Raw genomic sequence first — 24,582 nt, forward strand, 5'->3', positions numbered from 1 at the left:
AATGTTTTAGTCTTTTCATTATATCTTCTCATGTAGGCCTAGATGTGCGCACCTCCACTCTCCTAGAACCTAGAACCAGTATACCAACAAAATTAACAATATTATACGATATCCGTGGGTATGACACAAAATGCAACAATAGTAGAAGTGAAATTATCCTCTTTTCATCATCACCAACGGCGCAACAGCCGGTATCCCGTCTAGACCTGCCTGAGTAAGGAGCACCATATATCCCGGTTTTACGCCGAGGTTCACCAAATCCATAATTCCTAAAAGCTGTCTGACATCCTGGCCTACACCATCGTTCTATCTATTGGAGCGTCTGCCAAGTCTTCCTTTTCTACCATAGATATTGCCCTTATAAATTTTCTGGGGTGGATTATCATGACCCATATGAGTCCTGATGGTTGTGGTATCGCTCGTTCATTCACATGTTGGGGGCCAAAAATTCTTCAAAGGATTATTCTCTCTAGCGCGACCAAGAGTTAGCTAGGTTTCTTGCTAAAAACCCAGGTCTCCGAGATCTGCGCTGAGAACTGGCTCATCATTGTCTTGTAAAGTAAGAGCTTTTACCCTATGGTGGGACATTTCCAGCGAAAAAGTGTTTGTTAGCTGAAATAGATTCTGTTGGCAGCCAACAACCGTACGCCGATTTCATCGTCTGAAAGTTGTAGTCTATTTTTTATTGTTCTCACTGTACGAATGCCATTTGATGCTGTCGGTTCTTGGTTGGTTGGTTGGGGCGCTGACGTTGCCACTATGTATTCACCTTGCCTTCATTAACCGTTATTTCAATTCCCGGGTTGCACTTGCATATTATTTTTATGTGCTTGACGGAACATCATCAAATGCCTCCATATCCTCGTTATTTGAGTCAATTGACGTCGATTCGCATACGTTATATTATTTAATTATGTAAAAATATTAATAAAGTTAAGAGCATGGTTTACTATATGGACAATTTAATATATGATGTAGTGGCTCTTCTCTAGGAAATCGATCCCTATCCAGGACATCTCTTGCAACACTACATTACATCAGCCTTATGTTGAGGCAGGGTGTCGGCTAGCTGCTGGACAGCATTCAATGTGTACTGGGAGAATGAAAAAATGCGCAAATCTTTAGTCAGTTTCTGATGCCGAGTCCGTTGTGTAAAATCCGTTCAGTCGGTGCCTCCTTTCGTGGCTCCATAACTTCAGTTTTCCGTGCTTTCCCTTAACCTGGAGGACCAGTTGGTACAATTTGAACATTTTTACATATACAATTTTTTTAGTCGCGGGAGACCCGCCCTCATCCCCCTCCATCTGAAGTTTTTTACTAAGAAAGAACTCCCAGCGATCACCACGTGTAGGTGGACATAGGGTTTGGTAGTAGAGCTGTTGGTGTTAGTTCAGCAGACGGTTTTATGCTCCATCGTGTATTAGCGAAAACCACTAACGTAGGATAGTCTACAGGCCGACCATCCCAAAGCTATGTACTGTGTAGTGGTAAAGAGGGAATGTAGGCTTGCCTGAATGAAGTAAAACACATTACTAATAACCTGAAACGTGCTATGTCCTATAAGAGCATTAACTGAAACCATAACAGAGTAGCGAGTGCTACACCCTCCTTTCGTATGCATGGGGAGCCTCTCTTCAAACTCAACATTAAATGGCGCCAGCTGCCATATGTAAAGGGGTTCACAGACCACACCTCCTCACCGAATTTGGTTCAGCAGTTTCCGGGTAAATCGGTTGTGACAGACAGACAGACATTGACTGGATTTTAATAAGATTTTGTTTCACACAAAAACTTTTAAATGAATTTTTACATATTTTATGTCCTTAGCTTCAATCATGTTTTTTTCAATGAGTGGATTTCCATTTAATCTACTCTAGCTACCACAAATTGAGTACTAAGCATAAAATGATGTTGATGAATTTTATCACAGTGAAGGTGATCAATTTTTTGTAAGAAAATTCGTACATTGTGTATTTAAAATTCAAGAAAAATTGGATTAAGCGGCAAAATTTCGAGGAAGTTTGGATAGTTATTACTTTTACAGATTAATTCAATATTTCTTCCTACCACTACCTGATTCTTTTTTTCTTCAGCCTTTGTCCCGTTTACAAGCGGGGTCGGCTCGTTGTGATCGGCTTCGCCATTTGGCTCTATCGAATGCCTGATCTGGGTGCAATCTCCAGGCTTTCAAATCCCCATCCAGCGTGTCAAGCCACCGTTGTTTAGGTCTGCCTTTTGGTCGTTTACCATCGACTTCGATGTTCAGAACAATCTTGGCAAGTGAATTCTCGTTGGCACGAATGGCGTGACCATACCATCGAAGCCGCCTCTCTCGCAACTTTTCCACGATCGGTGCAACCCCATAACGCTCACGGATATCCTTATTTCGGATGTTATCTAAACGTGTGACGCCACTAGTCCAACGTAGCATCTTCATTTCCATTACCGTAAGACGCCGTTCATTGTCTTTTATAGTCGGCCAACACTCAGAACCATAGAGAGCGATTGGACGGACGACATTGCGGTAAATTTTAGATTTGAGACGTTCGTTGATACGTCGATCACAAAGAACATCAGTTGTGGAACGCCACTTCATCCAGCTTGCGTTAATGCGTGAAGCAATTTCATAACGCAGTTCTCCATTGACTGATAGCGTTGACCCGAGGTATTTAAATCGCTCAGTTCTGGGCAGATCACTGCCGCTGACAGTGATTGTGCCTATTTCATGGGGATCGGTCGTCAAAAATTCAGTTTTGTTTAAATTCAATCTGAGACCGTGTTGCATGAGGCGATCATTCCATTTTTGTACAAGTTGCTCGAGATCATTTTTGCTATCAGATGCTTGGAAAACATCATCTGCATAAAGCAGTGTGTAGGGCGCTGGACGTTGGATATCCCGTGTGACGGTGTCCATAACAAGAACAAAGAGGAGTGGTGAGAGGGCGCTTCCTTGATGAACACCAACAGAGACACGAAGTGGTTTTGATACACCCGCCATACTTCGAATTTTACTTTTCGGATGGTGGTAGAGCAATTGAACCTAGCGCACGAGTTCTTCTGGCACGAAGTGTTGTCGTAAAGCATACCAGATGAGTTCGTATGGTACACGGTCAAACGCTTTCTCTAGATCCAGAAAGGCAATGTAAAGAGGGCGATGCTTCTCACGGTGTTTCTCCATGAGTAACCGCGCAGCGTGTATTGCGTCAGTAGTTCCGCAGTTCTTCACAAATCCGGCTTGATTCACGATTTCGCGAATACGGTTGTCAAGAATGCGTTCAAAAATCTTCATGGATGGTAATTTGAACATTCTGCTGGGCTACCTTTCTTTTTCCATATTGGAACAGTGGTACTTTCTTGCCAGTCAGATGGTGTTCTTCCTTCCTGAATAACCCGGTTAAAGAATTCACTGAGCCACAGTGTTGGGTCCCAGCTCTTCACTTTCCAGAGCTCAGATGCGATGTCGTCAGGTCCTGTTGCTTTCCCCGATTTCATTTGTTTTATTGCCTCCTCGACTTCAGTTGCGCTGACTGGTGGAACTGCTCCAAATGTCGGCAATGATTTTGGAAGTGGAGGATGAGCAAATTCTTCAGTTGAAAACTGCTCGAAGTATTCTCGCCATCTATCCGTTGCGGCTCGACGGTTGGTAAGCAAAGTACCGTTTTTGTCATTAACGCAACAGAAGTGTTCGATATCCTGTGTGCGCTCATTACGGCTTTTAACAAGTCAATACAGATCTCTCTCGCCATCCCGAGTGTCCAGTTTATCGTAAAGATTTTTGAAATGGTTCGCTCGGGTGATAGCGGCCGCTTTCTTTGCTTCCCGGTTGGCATTCTTATAAATTTGCCAATTAGCAGGCGTTTTATCGTCGAGAAATTTGTGGTAGAGGCGTTTCTTTTCACGGACCTTAATTTCAACATCATCATTCCAAAGCCAAGTAACTCGGTAGATGTACCGCTTACTCGGCTTGGTTACCCAGAGGGTTGCGGAGGCCGCTTTGTGGATCGTGTCTTTCATTTGGTTCCATGATTCTTCCACATTCGAAATGGTCGGCAATCGTATGAGTGAGACCCTTTCTTCTTTCTTCTCACCAAATCGCCACCATTTAATGCGCGGCGGGCCAGTGCGTTCTTCACGCTGTTTTACCGGTGGCTTAATTCGCAGGACGGCAATCAACGGCCGATGTTGAGGTGCGATGGTCTCATAGGGAACGACTTTGCAATCAGTGACAGTGGTAAAATGTTGGCGTCTTATGAGAATATAATCGATTTGCGTTTTACTGTTCCCACTATAAAATGTAGGAAGATGAGACAATCCTTTGATGAACCATGTATTCATAAGTACAAGGTCATGGGTGTCCGCAAAATCGATTATACGCTCGCCATCCTCATTGCGCGCTCCAAACCCCTTTCCCCCATGGCACCTGTTACCGTCTGCCTTTTCACCCAGATGACCATTAAGGTCGCCGGCAATGATTATATAATCGTCAGCAGGCACGTGACAAGTCTTTTCATCGACCTGTCTGTGGTGCATACGCGGTGAAGAAGTGAATAGTGCGATCAGCTAATATAATGGTGAGCTTCATCAGCCGATCATCAAATCGTTCGACTTCTTTAATGGCATCACGGAAACCCTCTGAGATGGCAATGCCAACACCATATTGAGTGTGTGGGTTACCAAAATAGAGAAGTTTGTAGCCATTTTTACCGCGTTCGCGTTCAATGTCGCAGCTTTTGGCACCAGACCATCGGATTTCTTGCAGAGCGCAGATATCAATGCGCCTTTTCCGAAGGGTTCTTGCGAGTTCCTCGGTCTTTCCAGTTAAGGTACCAACATTTAGCGTGCAGACACGTATTTGTTTTGTTCGTTGTGTGCGGACTAACTTGCTTACGTCCTGACGCCGTCTATGCGTCAAGAACCCTTGCCCATTTTTCGACAGGACCGGGGCCCGTCCTGCCGCGTCGGCTGAGGTGGACGCCCTAGCATTTCTCCGAGGCTTGTGACTCAATCCGATCATCATGTTTGTAACGACATTGTTTGCATTTTCTTGGTCGACCTGTCGCGGGGCCTGTCACCAAGAGAGATCAGGTAGGATTTAGCATAGTAGAATAACTCCAACTATACTCTATTTATCTCTTTCCCTGGTCTCAGCATTTAATTTTTGTTTTACTGAGGACAGTACAGAGTACGTTGCCTCAAACCCTCCTCCTTTACCTGGGCTTGGGACCAGCATACTATGTTAATAGCATGGCGGAGTTCCTACCACTACCTGATTCAATGAGCAATACTTTGATACATAATGCTCTGGGTTTCTGAGAAATGTCATTTCAAATAACAGCGATCAAAATAACAGCCGCGCTTACGTTTTCTAACATTTGGATTTATATTTTGTTTAAGAATTTGATTTTAACTACAAAAGTAAAAATATTTAATGATTGATTTAGGACTAAAAAGTATTATTACTTTTTCAATAGTGGGACATGGGAAGTGCACACCGGAAGAAAGGAAAATATTGAAAATTATTAAAGAAAGAAGAACAAAAGGAAATTCCAGATCTTTTGCAGTATCCGGCAAAAATGATTGAAAATGCTTCTAAGTTTTAATGCAAGCCGAAAACTCCTCTTTGGAAAAGAACAGCGTTGTTATCGCCAAGAAACGGGAACGAGGAACCCCTTCGGCAAACGAACTAAAAAGCGGACTGGATGTGACAGCCACTGTTCAAACTATTCTCCGCAGGTTGAGAGACAGTAATTTAAAAACCCAAAGTCCGAGAAAAATTCTGCTTTTCACAAAAAACATTACCGAACGTCTGCAGTTTGTCAGAGAGACCGAAACTGAAATCCCCTTGGGATACCGAGAAATGAAACATTTTATGGTCTGATGAGAATGTTGTTTGGTGGCAGACACAGCTACTTTTCAAAATATAATTTTTTTATTGGATAAATCATTAAGTCAGCTATCTCAAAATATGCTGCAGAAATTTCAAGGGAAAATTCGTGTTCCTATAGATTTATAAGTGTAGAACGGAGGGATTATTGGGTACAGGCTTAGGTTCGAGCGCCCAGGAGCTAGTCGTGTTTGTTGTAACTGTATTTTGTTTGTAATTAATAGTATTAGTTTTGGCATAAATTGCAAAGTGCGTGAGTAATGAGTCAAAATGTACGCACTTGAAGTGAGACAGGACTCATTTTCGGAAACTACTCAACCTAAAAATCCGGAAAAAATCGGAGTGGTGCGCCTAAATGAAATCTAGGCCTCAAAATATGTGCCATTTCGATATCTGCTCAAATAAACTTACTAATAGTATATTACTACTTTATAGAAATTTACTGGAAAACTCCTCTTAAATTCATCCTAGGACTTCCGAATTTTGTACCAGCATAGAGGACAATATTTTGTATGTACATGCAAAATTTCGTAGAAATCTGGCAATTAACGCCAAAGTTATAGCAGTTCAAACTTAGCAATTTCGCGCGAATTTACCGCTTCCAAAGCTATGCAAATCAGATGCTGACGTCATAATTACCCGGAATAATTGACGTTCGCGTGAAATATTAAAGTCGCATTTATGAAGAATCTACTTATCTGCAGCACTTTTTAAGATTTTGTATTAAACACTGCTGTGAAATCTAATCTTCGAGAGATGTCCTATTCCGGTATCTGCTCAAAAAATTTACTAATAGTATATTATCAGCTTTTAGAAATTGACTAAAAAACTCCCCTTAAGATCATCCTAAGTGTACTAAATTTTGCAACGACATAGAGGACAGCCTCGTGCATACACATGCCAACTTTCATGAAAATCCCACTATTATTGGGAAAGTTATAGCAGTTCAAATTTATCACAAACACAAAACCTTATTAAAATCGGTTTACTGTCTGTCTGTCTGTCTGTCCGTCTGTCTGTCTGTCTGTCTGTCTGTCTGTCTGTCTGTCCGTCACACGCATTTTTTTCGGAGACGGTTGCAGCGATTGACACCAAATTTGGTGGAAAGATGGGAACTGTGAACGCTCACGCATACAGTGAATTACATCCTTTTACAACGAATTTAAGGCGGGGTCCCCATACATGCAAAAGGGGAGTGTAAATTTTTTTTTCATCAAATATAGTCATGTGGGGTATCAAATTAAAGGTCTCGGTTAGTACTTTGCGAAGCTGGTCTTAGTTTTGACATTTGTTGGAAAGGTGGGGAGTGCGGGGGGTTGAAAGTGACCATTCCTTTACGGGAGCCATTCTCAGAAATCACTCAACCGAAAAATCTGAAAAAAATCAAGAGGCTGCCACTATATGGTGCCTGGGCTCCGAAATACCTTCCATACTGTTATCTGCACAAATAAAGTTAATAATAGTATATTACTATAATTTTTAGTAATTCGCTTCGAAACCCCCCTTAAGTTCATGCTAGGACCACGAAATTTCGCAGCAATATAGAGTATAACATAGAGCATGATCTTACCAAGTTTGGTGGAAATCGCATCATTACTAACAAAGTTATAATACGTCAAAGTTGTCGCTTCTTTGCAAATTCAAGACTGTGAATGTCAATATCATCCGAAAGTGGATATTCTCATGTAATATATGCATATATTACATGCCACGTACTAAGAAATACACAAAACCTTTCGTACCTGAAGCGTCCAGCTTCCGGCTTCCCGACTTGTTTTATATTTGATGTTGGTTAAATTGTTGGCATTTGCTAATAATATTAAACTCAGAGTGTGAAGCGTATGAGGTTGACTATTTCAATACAGGGCTTTCCATTAAATGATTTATTTAAATTACTTTCTAAAAAATAGATGCCAATAGAATTTTTAACTATGTGACACGGAACTGTCAGGGTCATCGCTCCTCACATCTTCTTCTTTTTCTTCAGCCTTCAGTTCACAAGCGGGGTCGGCTCGTCGTGATCGGTTCCGTCATTTTATTTTATCAAATGCCTGATCAGGATGTAATCGCGAGACCTTCAAATCCCCATCCAGTGTATCATGCAACCCTTGTTTTGGCTGGCTTTTTGGTTGCTTACCATTGACTTCGATGTTCTGACCAATACTGGTTCTTGAATTCTCGTTAGCGTGAATTACGTGACCACACCATCGAAAACGCCTCTCTTGCAGTTTTTCCACGATCGGTGCTAATCCATATAGATCGCAGATATTCTCATTTCAGACATGATCAAAACGTGTCACGCCACCAGTGCAATGCAACATCTTCGTCCCCATCACCGCAAGACGCCGTTCATTGTCCTTAATAGTCAACACTTAAACTATAGAGAGCGGCAGACGGACGATATTGCAATAAATTTTAGATTTGGGACGTGCGCTGATACGTCGATCACAAAGAACACCAGTTGCGGAATGCCACTTCATCCAGGTGGCGTTCATGCTTGAAACATTTCATTATGCAGTTCTCCATTGGCTGGTAGCATTGACTCGAAATATTTAAATCGCTCAGTTCTTTCAATGGCAGTAATCTGCCCCTCCAGATATTTAAATCGCTGAGTTCTGGCAATGGCGGTAACCTGCCAAAGAACTGAGTGATTTAAATATCTCGGGTCAATGCTATAAGCCAATGGAGGACTACATTATGCTCCTCACATAGGGAAACACAAAACCTTTTATACCTGAAGCGTCAAGCTTCCGGTTTCCCGACTTGTTTACAATTGCGGGAATTCTACTTAAAAACCGATGAACCGTTCATTTTAAAATTTGGAGAACGAGTAACAAATATCACAATACAAGGAAATTTAAGCAGAAAACTCACCAAATGGATAGTTAATTAAGTTCTAACATAGATACACTCTCCGCTTAAAAAGATAAAAGGAGAAGATAATCTTGTCCTCGTTTAGAAATATCATGAAATGAAAGAAGCAGAAATAGTACAAAACTGGTCCAGAAAAATACGTTTACTGAAAAACACGGTTTTAAAATCAGAAGAAATTTTATGAGGACGGAGTAGATACCTAATGTACTTAGATAAAGAATCTATTATAATATGAAATAGTCTAAGAGTTGACATACAGTTTGTCCGGTAAAAAAACACCCTGCGTACCTGAGAGAAATAAATGGGCATTGTCAGAGTACTTTTTAATATACAAATTTCATGTGTTTTTTGCAATTTTAAGCTTTCCTGGCAGCCTTTATCTTCCACCTAACCTTCTGACAATATTTGTCCTGTATTTGTGGGTCTTCACTCTATGTGTATGCAAAAATTCAGCCATGTAAGAGTCAGTTTGTTTCTGACCAAAATTTGACAGGTTTGAAAACCTTAGTCTTCCAGTAGGCCTTCCGACTGTCCGGCTGTTGTTTCACCGACAACATTTCAACCCTTTATAGTTAAAATTTTCGTGAAACAAGTCATGTAAATTTTCATGTAGCCAGCTCTCCGTCCAAAACAGAATTACTATCAATTCGGCGAGGGATTAGTCACTGTTTGTTCATATCTGCTATCTGATGGGAAGACCGCAAAATATTGTCATTATTAATTTCTGATAGATGTATCTAACTAATAAAAACCAACAACAATGCAATAAGCAAATAGAGAAAAAAATCATTTGTTATATTTCTTAATCATTTTCAGTTTAAAATTTCTCGTCGAAAATTTTTATATCACGATAATTCATTGAAAAAAATACTCAACCGTGCATTTCTTATTATATTTACCCTTTCCTTTTCTTTAAAATTACTATTCTATACTCACTACATTAAAATCTACATCATCTGGTCAACAAAGATGAAATTAATGAAAAAATACGTGAAATTAACCTTTCTTAAGTGGTTTTCCCCCTTAAGGCACCCCCTTCCTTGTTCCTTTTGAAGACCATACAATATATGGTTTAGGCATTTTAGATTAGAAGTAGAATATGAATTTCCTTAAAATTGAAATAATCGAAACTTTAAACGCGTTTTTCTCGAAAACAGCCTTTTCGAATTGGGTGAAAATCTACTCAAAATTCGATCTTTAGCTTTATAGTAAAATTTTCTAGTGGAGTACTTAGAGTTTTTCTTCGATTGACACAAAGTGACCTATTTTATGATCCATTTTAGACCATTTTTTTCATAACAAAACCAAATTTTAATTTCAAATTGACGCCATTTTGTTACAAATCAATATTTTCAAATAGTTCTGCATACTTAACTAGGTTTTTATGTTCACTATAAGTAACTTTATAGTTTTTTGCTCTTGATAAAAAATTGCAGACTTTCGCGCATGGAGGTCATTCAAAAAAAGGGGCTTCATTGAATCAGCTATTCCGCTGTCATTTTGTTTTAAAATAATGTGAAATTTTTTTCTTATACGCTAAGGCTTACGTTAATATTAATCAAAAACAGAACTAAAAAATATTAACTCGTTTTTCTTTTGTAAATCCTAGAAAATAACTCTTGATTTCTTGCCCACAAAGTAGTAAGTAGTAAGTTACGCATATTCCCACGGTTGATTATAACACGTTGATCCACAACGTGACCGAAATACTACACCCAACAGTGCCAGACGCATAGTCAGCATTATTCTCTACTTCATTCCTTTTTCAAATTAACATAAAAAGGGAAATATGATCCGCCCATCTCTCTCAGTCCGTGATTAGCCATTAGACACGTAACATTGCAATAAACGATTTAAAAGTAAGAACTTGTGTCTTTCCTTTGTTTTTTTTTTAATCCCCTTGCCGCTCGAATCCACAACTAGTATTACCCCTTAAGCGATTCAAGTAATATGGTGTGGGGTTTCTTTTCATTCTATGGTATCGGTCCAAAAATCCAAAAAACGAGAACAATAAGTTGAATAAAAATAAAACTAGGTAGCTTGCTCCTACTACAATATATTTGAATAGTTAGTATATACGTATTTCGAAAGCTACTTACTTTCTTCCTCAGTACTTAAGCTACCTTAGAAGAACTACAAGCATCGGAACGATAACTATAATAAGTTGAAGTTGTTAAAATGACCAGCGCAATCACGAGACCTTGATTCTATTAAAAGCTTATGGGTTAAGCATGCATTTCCTTTTGGAAAACCTAAAAACAAGAAATTTTAACGCTACAAGAATCAAGGAGTGCCATTCTTGCAAAGCGATGCCATCGACTTGCCTACTCAAAAAGCAATCGATTTAAGGGCGTAATCGAAAGTGATGGTCATGCAACGAAATATTAACTAGAATCTGACATTTTCTTTTCATTGAATATAATAAAATTTAAGTGTATTCAAAAAATATTTTAATTTGTTATTTTTTTGAGCGTTCGATTTAGAAAACTGTTGATACTTTGTTTCATTTTTTTTTAATCAACAATTAGAAGTTTTCTTTTTTTTGAATACTATTATTGGAACACTTTTCTGTTATTTTCAAAGAAAGAAGCGGTAAAATTTAATCGTACATAAGTACATATGTATGCATATACATTTTATTATTTTATATTTTCACAATATGATAATCATTGCTATTGGCGTTTCCACTGAACATATAAAATACTTTTTGGTTGATAAAGCAGTGAGTCCTGTGGCCGCACCCACGTGATAACGGACCGGACCACTTCGGCAGCAACGTACTTCCACACTTGTGGTCCATGGATCCCTCTTTTTTGGATTAAACAACCAAGTTTTTCAAAAAAGTTAACTGTCGGTTTCGTCCGGGGCAGAGGCAACTCATCAGACGCTGCCTCATCTCTGCCTTGGGTCTGTCATCAAGTGGATGCAGAGTGGAGTGGAACGACTACCTGCTTCCTAAAAAAAATCAGTTCGGACTAGTTCAAGTCTGAACATACGACGGATTACACTTCACTATAATTCGCACTCATACCGTGTTTGCGATTATATTATACATAAACGCAGCGATTATCACCTGTCGCCACTTTCGTTTACATTGCTGCCAGAGCAGAGGTGAGACATCGTCTGATGAGTTGTCTCTGCTCTGGACGAAACCTGTCAGTCAACATTTTTGAAGAGGATATATATAAAATATACTGTATGTACAAAAATAATGAAGGGTGTCAAACACGGCTCGTGCCAATTAACGATCTCCTAATATTTTGTCGTAGCCGTCCTATGTCGTGGATATCAGGTTGTTCGCCACAACCATAGGACAGACAAGTCACGGGAATTTGAAATTCGCATACGCAGATGGTAAGCGGCAAAAATCTCAAAATATTGTTATTGTTTGAATAATCTTCTTTTTCTTTACCCGTTCTTTGTCCCGTTCATAACCTTGGTCGGCTCATCGCCATCGGTTCCGCCATTTTGACCTGAACTGGATGCAGTCGCGAAGTTTTTTTAACCCCATCCAGCACATCAAGCCAGCATTGTTTCGGCCGGCTTTTTGGTCGTTTACCAGCGACTTTGAAGTTCAAACCAATCTTGGAAAGTAAATTACTTCTCCTTAGCGAGAATTACATGACCATACCATAAATATGCCTCTTTCGCAATTTTTCCACGATCAATGCAACCCCATTGCGATCGCAGATATCCTCATTTCAAATGTATTCAAGGCGTGTTACGCCACTAGTTCAACATAATATGAAAATGTTTGTTGGTTTCGTGTCGTGAGATGTCGTGATAATATATTCAAGCTTAACCACCTGGCAATAATGTTATGCATAATATTAGGTTGGGGAAAAAGTAATGTCGTATTTTGTCAATAGATGGCGACACTTAAACATATCTTATGTTGTACATATCGCATCGGGTCATACTATACGGCGATTTGAAGACGACAATCTGGGCTACAGGTGTCTCTTTGACAGTTTTATGATCGTACGTTTCAATCTCAAGTTATAGAGCGTCAAAGATGGAGTCCATCAAGGAATTAATTCGTCATATTTTACATTTTTACTACCTGAGAGGTAAAAATGCAACGAAGGCGGCCAAAAAAATTTGTGAAGTTTATGGGTCCGATACTGCAACGATTCGCACAGCACAGCATTGGTTCGATCGATTTCGTTCTGGTGTAGTGGATGTCGAAGATACACCCCGTACTGGTAGGCCAATCGCCGTAGAAACCGATAAAATCGTCGAAATCATCCAAGTAGACCGGCATGTGAGCATTTGCTCGATTGGCCAGGAACTGGGTAAGGACCATAAAACCGTTCGGAACCATTTGCAGAAGATTGGATTCCAAAAAAAGCTGGATGTTTGGGTGCCACACGAGTTGACGGAAAAAAATCTCTTGGACCGAATCAACGCCTGCGATGCACTGCTGAAACGGAACGAATTCGACCCATTTTTGAAACGGATGGTGACTGGTGATGAAAAGTGGATCACGTACAAAAATCTCAAGCGAAAAAGATCGTGGTCGAAACGCGGCGAGCCGGTTTGGTGAGATTGGAAGAGAGTCATCCACTATGAGCTGCTCAACTATGGCCAGGCCCTCAATTCGCTCCTCTACTGTGAGCAACTCGACCGTTTGAAGGGCGTTTGACCAGAAGCGACCAGGATTGGTCAATAGGAATGGTCTTCTGTTCCACCAGGACAACGCTCGGCCTCACACATCTTTAATGACCCGTCAGAAGCTAAGAGAACTAGGATAGGATATCCTATCGCATCCACCGTATAGTCCGGACCTGGCACCAAGTGATTACCATCTCTTCCGGTCCATGCAAAACGCTCTTGGTGCTACTAAGTTCGCTTCAAAAGAGGCTTGCGAAAACTGGCTGTCTGAGTTTTTTGCAAATAAGGAGGGGGGTTATATAAGAGGGTGATAATGGAGTTGCCTTCTAAATGGCAACAAGTTTGCGAACAAAACAGCGCATATTTGACTTAAATCGGATAATTCTAAGTATGTTAAATAAAACGTTAGAATTCGATCACAAATACGACATTACTTTTTTCCCAACCCAGTAGCATATCTATTATAGAATTGAAGTAGCTCACAGATCTCTGTATGAACTTCAGCATTGTATCGCTATCATTAAAGTCGGCATGGGGGTAATTGCAAATGGGATTGGAATAAAGTTAGTTTGTTTCAAGCAGCCTTCATATAAGTATTTAAAATTTTAACTATCCTCTGTTATAACGTATCAATAGAGAGTGCACCGCTTAAAATGACTACAAAAGCGTTTACCCTCATATCTCCTCAGAACCCAGTTTTCATAACTTATCTCTTCTGGTCAGCAATATTGGTTTTGAAGCTATTTGCTATGGTTATATTGACTGGAAATCAACGCTGGAGAAAGATGGTAACTATACAATTGTATTCTAACTGATATTTACAGCTTTGAAGAGAATAACAAAACAAAGCTCTTATTAATCGCAAATCTTATAAATTTTTAATTACCATCATTTCCATGTCATAATCAAGGATACCTTGTTTCTAAGTGAAAATCTATGACTGGTTAACATAATATATAAATTAAATAATTTCATTGAAGTTCGCAGAAAATATGGAGAAGTGGATCTTTATTTTGTGTTGATTTTATATGCATATTTCTACGATTATGAGTTTGAATTAAATTGAAGAAATTTTCAAATAAATTGGATATACATGTGGATGGAAATGAATAGGTGCAGTAACTGTGCATTCTACTTCAATATGCAAGGTAATTGCCATGTAATTATACTGAAAATCAACTGTAGAACCGGTTCATGTAATTGATATAGAGATTATCTTAACTTGGATATTAAAATTCAAGTATTTTAGAATGATCACCAAAGTTTTATGTGATCTTTGCTTAAAAATTTGATTTTATTTTTATTAAGCATCGAAACTATCCATTTAGTTTGTCAGGCTATTCACTTTAGGAGTAACCATTTCTGAGGTAACAAGTGTAACAGAAAGATAGACGGACAGACAGACAGTAAATCGATGTTTATAAGGTTTTTTGGTTTTCACAAAACCTTAAAAAGCACATATCCACTGATAAAATGACGTTCCTATACCAAACTATCCAGTGTCATATCCTATATTCTGCTTTATTTTGTTGCAACTAACTTCATAGCCAAATCAATAATAGTAATTCAATCAAAATTGTGTTACATATAAATATACCAAATAGTTCAATAAAGAATAAACTTTCTAATAACTTCTAAACAAGTTTCTAATTAATAGATAATAACATTATATTATAATATCAAGAGAAGTTGCACTGTGTCCTAAAGAACTATTTTACCCCTTTGATGGGTATAGTGTGCTTATTAATAATAGCACGTCAATCAATCTCATAAAGGACAGGAATTTGCGGATGTCTCCTGCTTCTAATTGTCTTAGGCTTGGGTCTGATAAGTATTCTACCTGGTGCATTGATCTTCTTTGTACGAGTACCGGATACTTCCCTAGAATATGAACGGCGGTTTCATTCATTCATTTTCAACAGGCAGTATCAACTTCTGATAATTTAGCCTTCAGTCATCCGTGAATATCCCCACTTCTTACCATCATAGTCGAGTACCTCTTAACCATACGGCCATACGGGCTCTTATTGCCTTCTAAACCAATACATGCGGGAACCCCGAGGAGAAAAACGACTGCCACCCCCTCCTAGACGCCCCGTTATTCCATCGGGTTTCAAATTTATTATCGAAATGAGTTTTCATTGTTATTCCTCTGTATCAATATATCCTGCTTAAAAAGAATGTCAATCTGCTTTCAATTTCTGCAGCTTCGGTCTTGCTGATAACCCCGGATAAACTAAGGATTACGTTCCTTGTTTGCATCTCTGTAGGATTATGGAGAAGAATCAGTCACATGGGACCTCCAGTAAAGCCTTTGAGCATGGCCCTATTAATATACTCAAAGCCAGTCTTTAAAGTTTGTGTAACTCCTTAAGTGTTGTGCCGAGGTTCGTTTTTGTCTGTCTAGATTACCACCCCAATCCATGGCCTTATTATTGTAGTATATATCCAGAGTAGTATTCTCGGAATGCACCCTCATCTCTTCTTTACCATGCATCTGAAAACCGTCAAAACTTTAGTAGCTCCCCTACATATGTCTGCGCCGTGCACCTTCCCCTCCAGAAGGACAGAATGTTCCCCGCTACCACACCGATTAGGGCATTTTATATTGCTGCACGCGTGTGTGATGTCAAAAGCACCATCGATATTCAAAAACTAACACATTTACGAGTTCATACAGAATATATATATATAGATATAAAGGATATATATATATTTATATAGATGTAGGGGATTATCTACTAGAACGTTAGTTTTAATGCAATTGTCCAAGACTTTCCAATACGGAGGATGTCAAGCAAATCAATCTGAAAAGATTTATGGTGATAAGGATGCTTTTCTCCGCTTTTGTAATGACGACTAATTCACAAACCGTTGGTATATTCAGGTCTAGCGCTGGGAAGACACCATTCACTCTGCTCCTCCACTTAGTTTCCCATCTGGGCACTTCCGTATTTATTTGTTTTCCGGCAACTTCCTGGACTTAAACTTTTCGACATTGGATCACCGAATTTTTCCTAAATGGGTCCAGAGCTAGTTTCTACAATATCAGCTGACCAGATATTTTTACACCACCGTGAGCTGATGAATGTCCTGTATGTGAGGCATCTTCCTGTGTCTTTGCACAGGTGCTCTCGGGAGTGATTTTATTTCATTGCAAAGCCTCTTTTTCCAAACAACTTGTAATATCAGTGGTTAAGTAAACCACCGAGCCCTGCAGTCGAGGGATATCGGCGACCGCTTGTTTGCTGCTCACAAAAACCACTGGACTCAAATTTCGAATTACGTGAGTTTCCAATTTGCTTCCTTCTTCCATGTTCATATGCATCCGCCGACCACTTCTTTATATGCACGAAGGGCGTGCCTGGTGGGAGGTCTGGCAATTCTACACACGGTTGTTGTCTGTCTGAATGTCTTTCTGTCACGAAAATGCGTTTTATTCGAAAACGGTTATACCTTTCCCAAAAAATCGGATGGGAAATTTGGAATTGCGAACTCCTGTTCAGGTACACACGGAGAACGGGTTATAATTCTTTTGTTCCGAATATAGTCATATGGAATATTAAATGAAAAGTCTTTATTAGTACGATACGGGTCAAAGTTTTTGAATTGGTTGAAAAGGGAAGGGAGCGGGGGTACTGTTATGGTTTCAGACCCAGAAACTATCCATATATGTAAGCATCAAAATATACCCCGAACTGATATTTGTTCAAAAAAAGTCCTATGTTACTCTATTTTTTGGGAATTAGTTGGGACCTCCCTTAAGTTCCAAAAATCTTGGAATAACATAGACCATAGACCAATTAGCGCTGTGTTGCCTTGGTTTGATGGGACAAACTCTTAAGATCATGACTGCTGTGGGAAGAGCAAGGGGTGCAAAGTCTAATCGGCTCAGATCTCCAAAGCCAGCCCGTAACATTCATAATAGATAACAACTCCCAAACCCTGATATTCTCAAAAAATTGTTAACCTAGTGTCTGTGAGGATTTCTTCCTCCTCTCTGCAGCTTCGGCAACGCAAATCGTAAAGTATACTGAGTCCAATGACAAGGTTCTCTATAGGCCAGAGCCCTGCGCAGACCCCCGTAACCCTCATCCGCACTCAGCGCAATCAGCGACTGTGCGAATCCACCATTCACAGTTGCCAACGGGACACAGACTGCGCCCACCGAGGGACTGCCAAGAGCAGAGTCGCTCCTGGCAAGTCCTTCAGTCTGCTCATTCCCCTCTTCGCTCCTGTGCCTGAAAACCCAGAAGAATGTGGCTATGAGCATGTCGCCCGGACTATTACACTGCTCCACCAGCCTCGAGTGCAAAGCCCCAATGGCCATTTTGTCGTCGCCCATGCCCCACATTTTATAGCTTCAATTAGAAATAATATTATACATGTTTATAACAAAATGTGAATTTTTAAAAATTTTTTAGGATAACTATTAAGAACACTAGTTGTACACCGATTTGGCATTCTGACTGCGATATCCTTAGAGAGTGCGAATATTACCGCCATTTTGTTTTATACTTTAAGTCATCATCATAATCATCAACGGCGCAGTAACCGGTATCCGGTCTAGGCCTGCCTTAATAAGGAACTCCAGACATCCCGGTTTTGCGTCGAGGTCCATCAATTCGATATCCCTAAAAGCTGTCTTGCGTCCGGGCCTACGCCATCGCTCCATCTTAGGCAGGGTCTGCTTCGTCTTCTTTTTCTACCATAGATATTGCCCTTATAGACTTCTCCTATGGTGAGACGTTTCGAGCGGAACAGTTTTTGTAAGCTGAAATAGGCTCTGTTGGCTGACAACAACCGTGCGCGGATTTCATCATCGTATCTGTTATCGGTTGTGATTTTCGACCCTAGGTAGGGGAAATTGTCAACGGTCTCAAAGTTGTAGTCTCCTATCCTTATTCTTTCTGTTTGACCAGTGCGGTTTGATGTTGTTGGTTGGTTCGTCTTCGGTGCTGACGTTGCCACCATATATTTTGTCTAGCCTTCATTGATGTGCAGCCCAAGATCTCTTTATACTTTAAGTGCAAAACAAAAATGGAATTCAATATTAAATATATTATGATCACATTGTTTAAAATATTGAAAACATAACATTTCCTTAAAAAAAAATTCTGAAAATTGGCTTGCTTTTGAAAATTTACATGTTTCTCCCCTCAATCGGTTTGGTACTAACATTCTCAAATGCTCCTTTCATATCCAAGAAGCAGCTCGACGGTTTCACCAGAGCCTTCTGACTTTTTAAGAAAGAATAGGCTCCTATCTTCCTTTGACAGAATCTTAGTGAATCTCGCAAGTTTGCTCGTGCTTTCGATATTTTGACAATAGTCCAACCAAGGCCGCCTCCTGGCAGTCTTAATGGGCGATTTGTATTTTTTCAGGCAATGCTCATATGGCTACCAATATTTGTGCATGTTGCAGATGTTGTAGATCTTCCTGTCGCTGGACAGATCTTCATTCCACGACGGTGGCACTATCTACTTGCTGTATTTAGCAGAGCGCGAGATTTTGAAGGCGGTTTCAAATACGTTTTACAGATCGGCGACCTTTGTCTCCAGTTCGTCCTTCGCGCCAATGTTACCGATTCACACAGCGAAGAGTTTGTTCTTGACAACTTGACCGAACTTTACTCTAGTCGCTCCCTCGAAGGTATTTTAAAAGAATGAAAACCTCTACAATGATATGTACACTGAAAAGTATCCCACTATGATCTGAGAACGATCTCTGGTCAGACTTTCTCCAGTTCTCCACCTTGAAATTCACATTGTCATAGGGATACCAAAGACATAATTTTCCGAGCTGCTCCAAAGCGTATACCTTGCATTGGCATAGCAGCCTATCAACAGGATGGCCTTGGCCTTCAAAGTTGTAGTTATTCTGGTAAAGCTGTTCGGTGGTGCGCCATGTAAGCCGAGGAGATATACACGTTGGCCGCTCGCATTTGTTCCAGTATGACCACGGTTAGGATGTTGCAACTCAGATTTGGACAAAGAAAGGTATGGAATCTCCTTCTGGTTCCAGATCTGTGCCGTGAAATAAATTGTAGTATTTACTTTGCAGCTCTTTGATGGTTCGGCCTCCTCCGACGACGATGTCTTCCTTTTGCAGGAGATCAGTAGATTAGCTGAGCCGCGCCTTGAATGCTGTAAATTGATCTAAGCTACCCTCAACATGTTCTGCTTGATTTTCATCTTCTCCAGCAGCTTGTTGGCAGCGTTGACTGAATGCAGGTGGTCGTTCGGTTTCGCAGAACGGAATATTTTCACTCTTGTGTTCTTGATTCCAAAACGCACTATGTAAGCCGGCCTTTTACAGTGTCTCCAGGCACTTTATTTTTATTCGAAATAGAAAAGATTGGCTGTACACCTGGAATTCTTGAGGCTTTGAAGATGCACGGATTGGACTAGCTTGTCGTTATTCATACAGATCTTCGATAAACAGATACGAGCAAACGGTCTGCTGGGAATCTCGTCATATGGGACAACCTCGACTTTTATGCCCTCGCAGGCGTCGCTGACGATAGCGACGCACGAACTCTGTACAATTAGTTCTCGTATGCCATTACGTAGAACCGATGTGGGAAATTAAAGCAGGAGACGCGTCCCGCATGTTTCCCTTGCCGGCGAGGAGATGCTCGATGACCACCTCCGAACACTGGTCTCAACATTGGTTCATACCTCCGATGCCGGTTTACCGCTAGCGAAGTTACCATGCACTAGGGCTTCCCTTAAATGACTCCTGCCCACATTGCTAAAGTGCTTCGCAGTACATGCCTCGTTAGCCGGTCGCTACCGTTCCACTGCTTGCAAAAGTTGCTTGGGGTTCAAGCCCTTTTACACTCTACTTCTTTTGTTTCTTTGTCCGACCTCATCTTGAGAACAATTGCGCACGAGGGCCATACGTTTCGCCTGCTGCTGATTTTGTAGGCCTTGGTTATTGAATTCCTCTACAATCGCCTGGTATTTGGCAAAATCCTTTTCATCCTGCCCGTTGACAGTAGCGGTCTCCTTATTTGTCGCGATTCTGTTCAGAATATGTATTATTGGAAACAATCCGAAAATTGTTATTGGAAATTAGATCAAGAATTCTCAAATAGTTGATGGCAGCCGTTACCAATCCTCAAATTTTGAACGGGCAACGATTAAAACGCTATGGTTGCTACTAATGTACTATCAAGTTTATTAACTATCGCAAATGATGTGTTATACAAATATCACAAGGTCAAAAAAACGCATAGCTTAGCAGAAGTAGAAATTATTATTTTTAAAAGTATTTGCAAAGACACCATAAACAAAATCATTGACCCATTCAATTACTTCAGCAAAAATTCATGATTAGCAAAATGTGCAATTGCGCGGTTAAAGTAAAGATTTTATATTTTACTCAAATGCAAATGAAATGTACTTTTGATTTGTTATTAAACTAGTACTGGCTTTTAAGCAGGACAACAGTGAACTTTCGTTTGATCGCTGGCTTCCTGTGGTATTCTTACCCTGCCCGCCTTGTTCCTTGATGAATCTCTGACCTCTGTCCGGTTTCGGGATAGTAGGCTGATACTCACTATGCTGATTTCGTTGACAGTAGTTTTCAGGCTGGAAACAGCAAGTTCGTCTGCCACGTTGCTCCTGGAGGTCCCTGTTGTTAGTTTCAGCACAGACTCTACTGACGAAAACTAATTCCTGACTGGATGTCAGGAGCTCCGCGTCCGATGATGCGTCTGGCATCACCACGTCTTCTTCCTCTATCGTCGCCCATTTTCGTTTGTGTTTGTTGAGCCCATGTCCTAGTCCCACGGCTAATCCGGGGAAAATTTTTTCCCCACAGGGAAGTGTCTAACTTGATACTAAAGGTGCCCAAGATATTCTGATTCCGCATACTAGAGACACAACTCCTAATTGGCACGTAGCCCTAGGATGAACCTACTCCCAACCCGGCGATACACGCCTTAAGAAAATAGTTTCCAGCGGTCACTGCGGGGAAGTTGTGTGAGGACTTACCGAATTACACAACCTTAAGGCGAAGCATATTCATACCAGGCTAAGGACAAAATTATAATAGAGTAAAGTTAAAGTTTTCTGCCTGGAGGTTATTCACTGAATGTAAATATAGTGCAACGTATGTATCATCATCATCAACGGCGCAACAACTGGTATCCGGTCTAAGCCTGCCTTAATAAGAAACTCCAGACATTCCGGTTTTACGTCGAGGTCCACCAATTCGATATCCCTAAAAGCTCCCTGGCGTCCTGTCCTACGCCATCGCTCCATCTTAGGCAGACTCTGTCTCGTCTCCTTTTTCTACCAGAGATGTTGCGCCTATAGACTTTCCGGGCTGGATCATCCTCATCCATATGGATTAAGTGACCCACCCAGCGTAACCTATTGAGACCCAGCGTAACCTATTGATTTTATCCACAACCGGACGGTCATGGTATGTAGGCTACGGAATCGTCCATCCTCATGTAGAGGGCCAACAATTCTTTGGAGGATTCTTCTGTCGAACGCAGCCAAGAGTTCGCAATTTTTCTTGCTAAGAACCCAAGTTTCCGAGGAATACATGAGGACTGGCAAGATCATAGTCTTGTGCAGCTTTGACCCCATGGTGAGACGTTTCGAGCGGAACAGTTTTTGTAAGCTGAAATAGGCTCTGTTGGCTGACAATAACCGTGCGCGGATTTCATCATCGTAGCTGCTATCGGTTTTGATTTTCGACCCTAGATAGGAGAAATTGTCAACGGTCTCAAAGTTGTAGTCTCCTATCCTTATTCTTTCTGTTTGGCCAGTGCGGTTTGATGGTGTTGGTTGGGTGGTTTTCGGTGCTGATGTTGCTACCAGATATTTTGTCTTGCCTTCATTGATATGCAGTCCAAGATCTCGCGTCGCCTGCTCGATCTGGATGAAGGCAGTTTCCATGTCTCGGGTCGTTCCTCCCATGATGTCGATATCGTCAGCATAGGCTACTAGTTGAGTGGATTTAAAGGGGATCGTATCCCTCTCATTTACCTCAGAATCACGGATCACTTTCTTGAGGGCCAGGTTAAAGAGGACGCATGGTAGGGCATTCCCTTGTCTTAGACCGTTGTTGATATCGAATGGTCTTGAGAGTAACCTGCTGCTTTTGTCTGGCCTCGCACATTGGTCAGGGTCAGCCTAGTCAGTCTTATCAATTTCATCGCGTTTAGTTTTACCCTAGCTATGCTATCATAGGCGGCTTTAAAGACGATGAAAAGATGGTGCAACTGATTTCCATATTCCAACAGTTTTTCCATCGCTTGTCGCAGAGAGAAAATCTGATCTGTTGCTGATTTGCCTGGAGTGAAGCCTCTTTGGTATGGGCCAATGATGTTCTGGGTGTATGGGGCTATCCGACCTAGCAAGATAGCGGAGAATATCTTATAGATGATACTCAGCAACGTGATATCTCCATATATGCTGCACTCCTCTTCCTCCTCTCCCTTTTTATGTATGAGACAACGTATGTATGTTCAAGTAAAATAGTCATTAAATTAAATACTGTTACATAAAAAAGTATGCAAAACCTCTCATACCCAAAGTGCTGTCATCTTTCTATTCAAAGATTTTCGAAATAAATGTACTGCAGGAATTTATCTCATATACTTATCCTTAATAGAAATTGTAATTTAAACAGTCAAAGTATTTGTTGTCTGCCATTCGGGATTTATTTCTAGAGAAAAATGTCAAGTGTAAACGCTCCTTAAAACACACGTGCAGTCTATCTCAAAGTTGTAATTTGGACATAGAAAACGTACGTATTTCTTGTGATCATGAACTCATCCGCGCCGATAAGAAAATCTCGTGATTCGAGATACAAATAATTTCCCATTATCATTTCCGCACTAAATTTCTCATTTTATTATTGATAACAGTTTTGTTTTTAATTTCTAGACATTTATCTCACCAGAAGATCTGTTTTCCAAAAAATCCAAAGTAAAGTATGACGATGACGATATTGAGAGAGTGAGGAGGTAATGGAGCTTACAAATACAAAAATGAAAAAAAAGTACTTTCGTGTTTTTTCTTACAGGGCTCATCGCAATGATTTGGAAAACATTTTGCCATTCCTCACTATCGGTTTTTTCTATTGCTTAACTGATCCGGAACCTTGGCTAGCAATTAACTTATTCCGACTTGTGGGAATTTCAAGGATAATCCACACGTTCGTTTATGCTGTTATTGTGATCCCGCAACCAGCGCGGTTTTTATCATTCATATTAGCACTTTTACCCACGCTCTATATGACTCTTCAAGTTATTAAATTTTGCTTTTAAATTGTTGGAATTAGATGGAATCCTCTTATTTCGCTACACACAAATATTATATTTAAGGGCATCGGGTTTTATTTATGATTGATGAATTCAATAAGGGAATTTCAAGAAATTAAGATAGTACTATATTATCAAGAAAGAATTATATTTGGGCATGGTTATAGGGTGAAGTTTCAAGTTCCTGCAAACGAATATCACTGTTCTTCCATCGTAGTAAATAAACAAGTTATTTGTATTCATTGTGGCCAGAAATACATATGTATATATCAAATACTGGTTTATTTGATTTTTTCTCGACTGCTGTCTGTCTGTCTTACAGACTCCCTTTATTCTCTTACTAATTCTAAATTTTTTGTATAGACAAATGCAATCTTCAGGTAAAGTTCTCACGTTAGATGCGATTGCAACTCTCGAACAACATAAATTGAATTTTTGTAATTAAATAAACAAAATTCAAATATAAATAATAATATAGTATCATAGGATAATATCAATTCTTACTGGTATTTATGGAAAAAATTTGATGAAAACATTGCACATGCATTGATGAAAAGAATCTGGTAACAAATGTCATGTTATTGGATTGCAGTCCGATCAAATGAATTTACAATAACTAGAGATAAAAGAAAATCTAAGTCTCTTTGTGCGCATTATTTTATTTACCAGAGGTTGAATGACGACCAGAGAAGCATTAAACTTTCTTCTGCATAGTTCTTTTCTATACTTGTAACCGCTTTTTCTCAGGCTTAATTTAATTAAATTATTTACAAATGTTCTTCAACAAAGAGCACTTACACAAACCAATATGTGAAATCAATAGACACCAAAGCCACCCCTTTTTACTGGTTAATTTGAACTTTTGGGATTGAGAGCATCTACGTAGTATCTGAATGAAAAAAAGCATAAATGAAACTATAGTAGA

General features: G+C 40.0%; 1 protein-coding gene across 1 annotated transcript; it reads left to right on the top strand.

Annotated features, from left to right (window-relative positions):
- The first annotated feature begins 13,917 nt into the window (after window positions 1-13,917).
- On the top strand, window positions 13,918-23,931 carry LOC119658236 (prostaglandin E synthase-like). The gene is made up of 3 exons (XM_038065513.1): window positions 13,918-14,160; window positions 23,281-23,360; window positions 23,420-23,931. Exons 1-3 carry the CDS (start codon window positions 14,026-14,028, stop codon window positions 23,661-23,663), a joined length of 459 nt encoding a protein of 152 aa, XP_037921441.1. The 5' UTR covers window positions 13,918-14,025; the 3' UTR covers window positions 23,664-23,931.
- The last annotated feature ends 651 nt before the right edge of the window (window positions 23,932-24,582 follow it).

The sequence above is a fragment of the Hermetia illucens genome, chromosome 5, assembly GCF_905115235.1.
Source record: "Hermetia illucens chromosome 5, iHerIll2.2.curated.20191125, whole genome shotgun sequence".
NCBI classification, from domain to species: domain Eukaryota; kingdom Metazoa; phylum Arthropoda; class Insecta; order Diptera; family Stratiomyidae; genus Hermetia; species Hermetia illucens.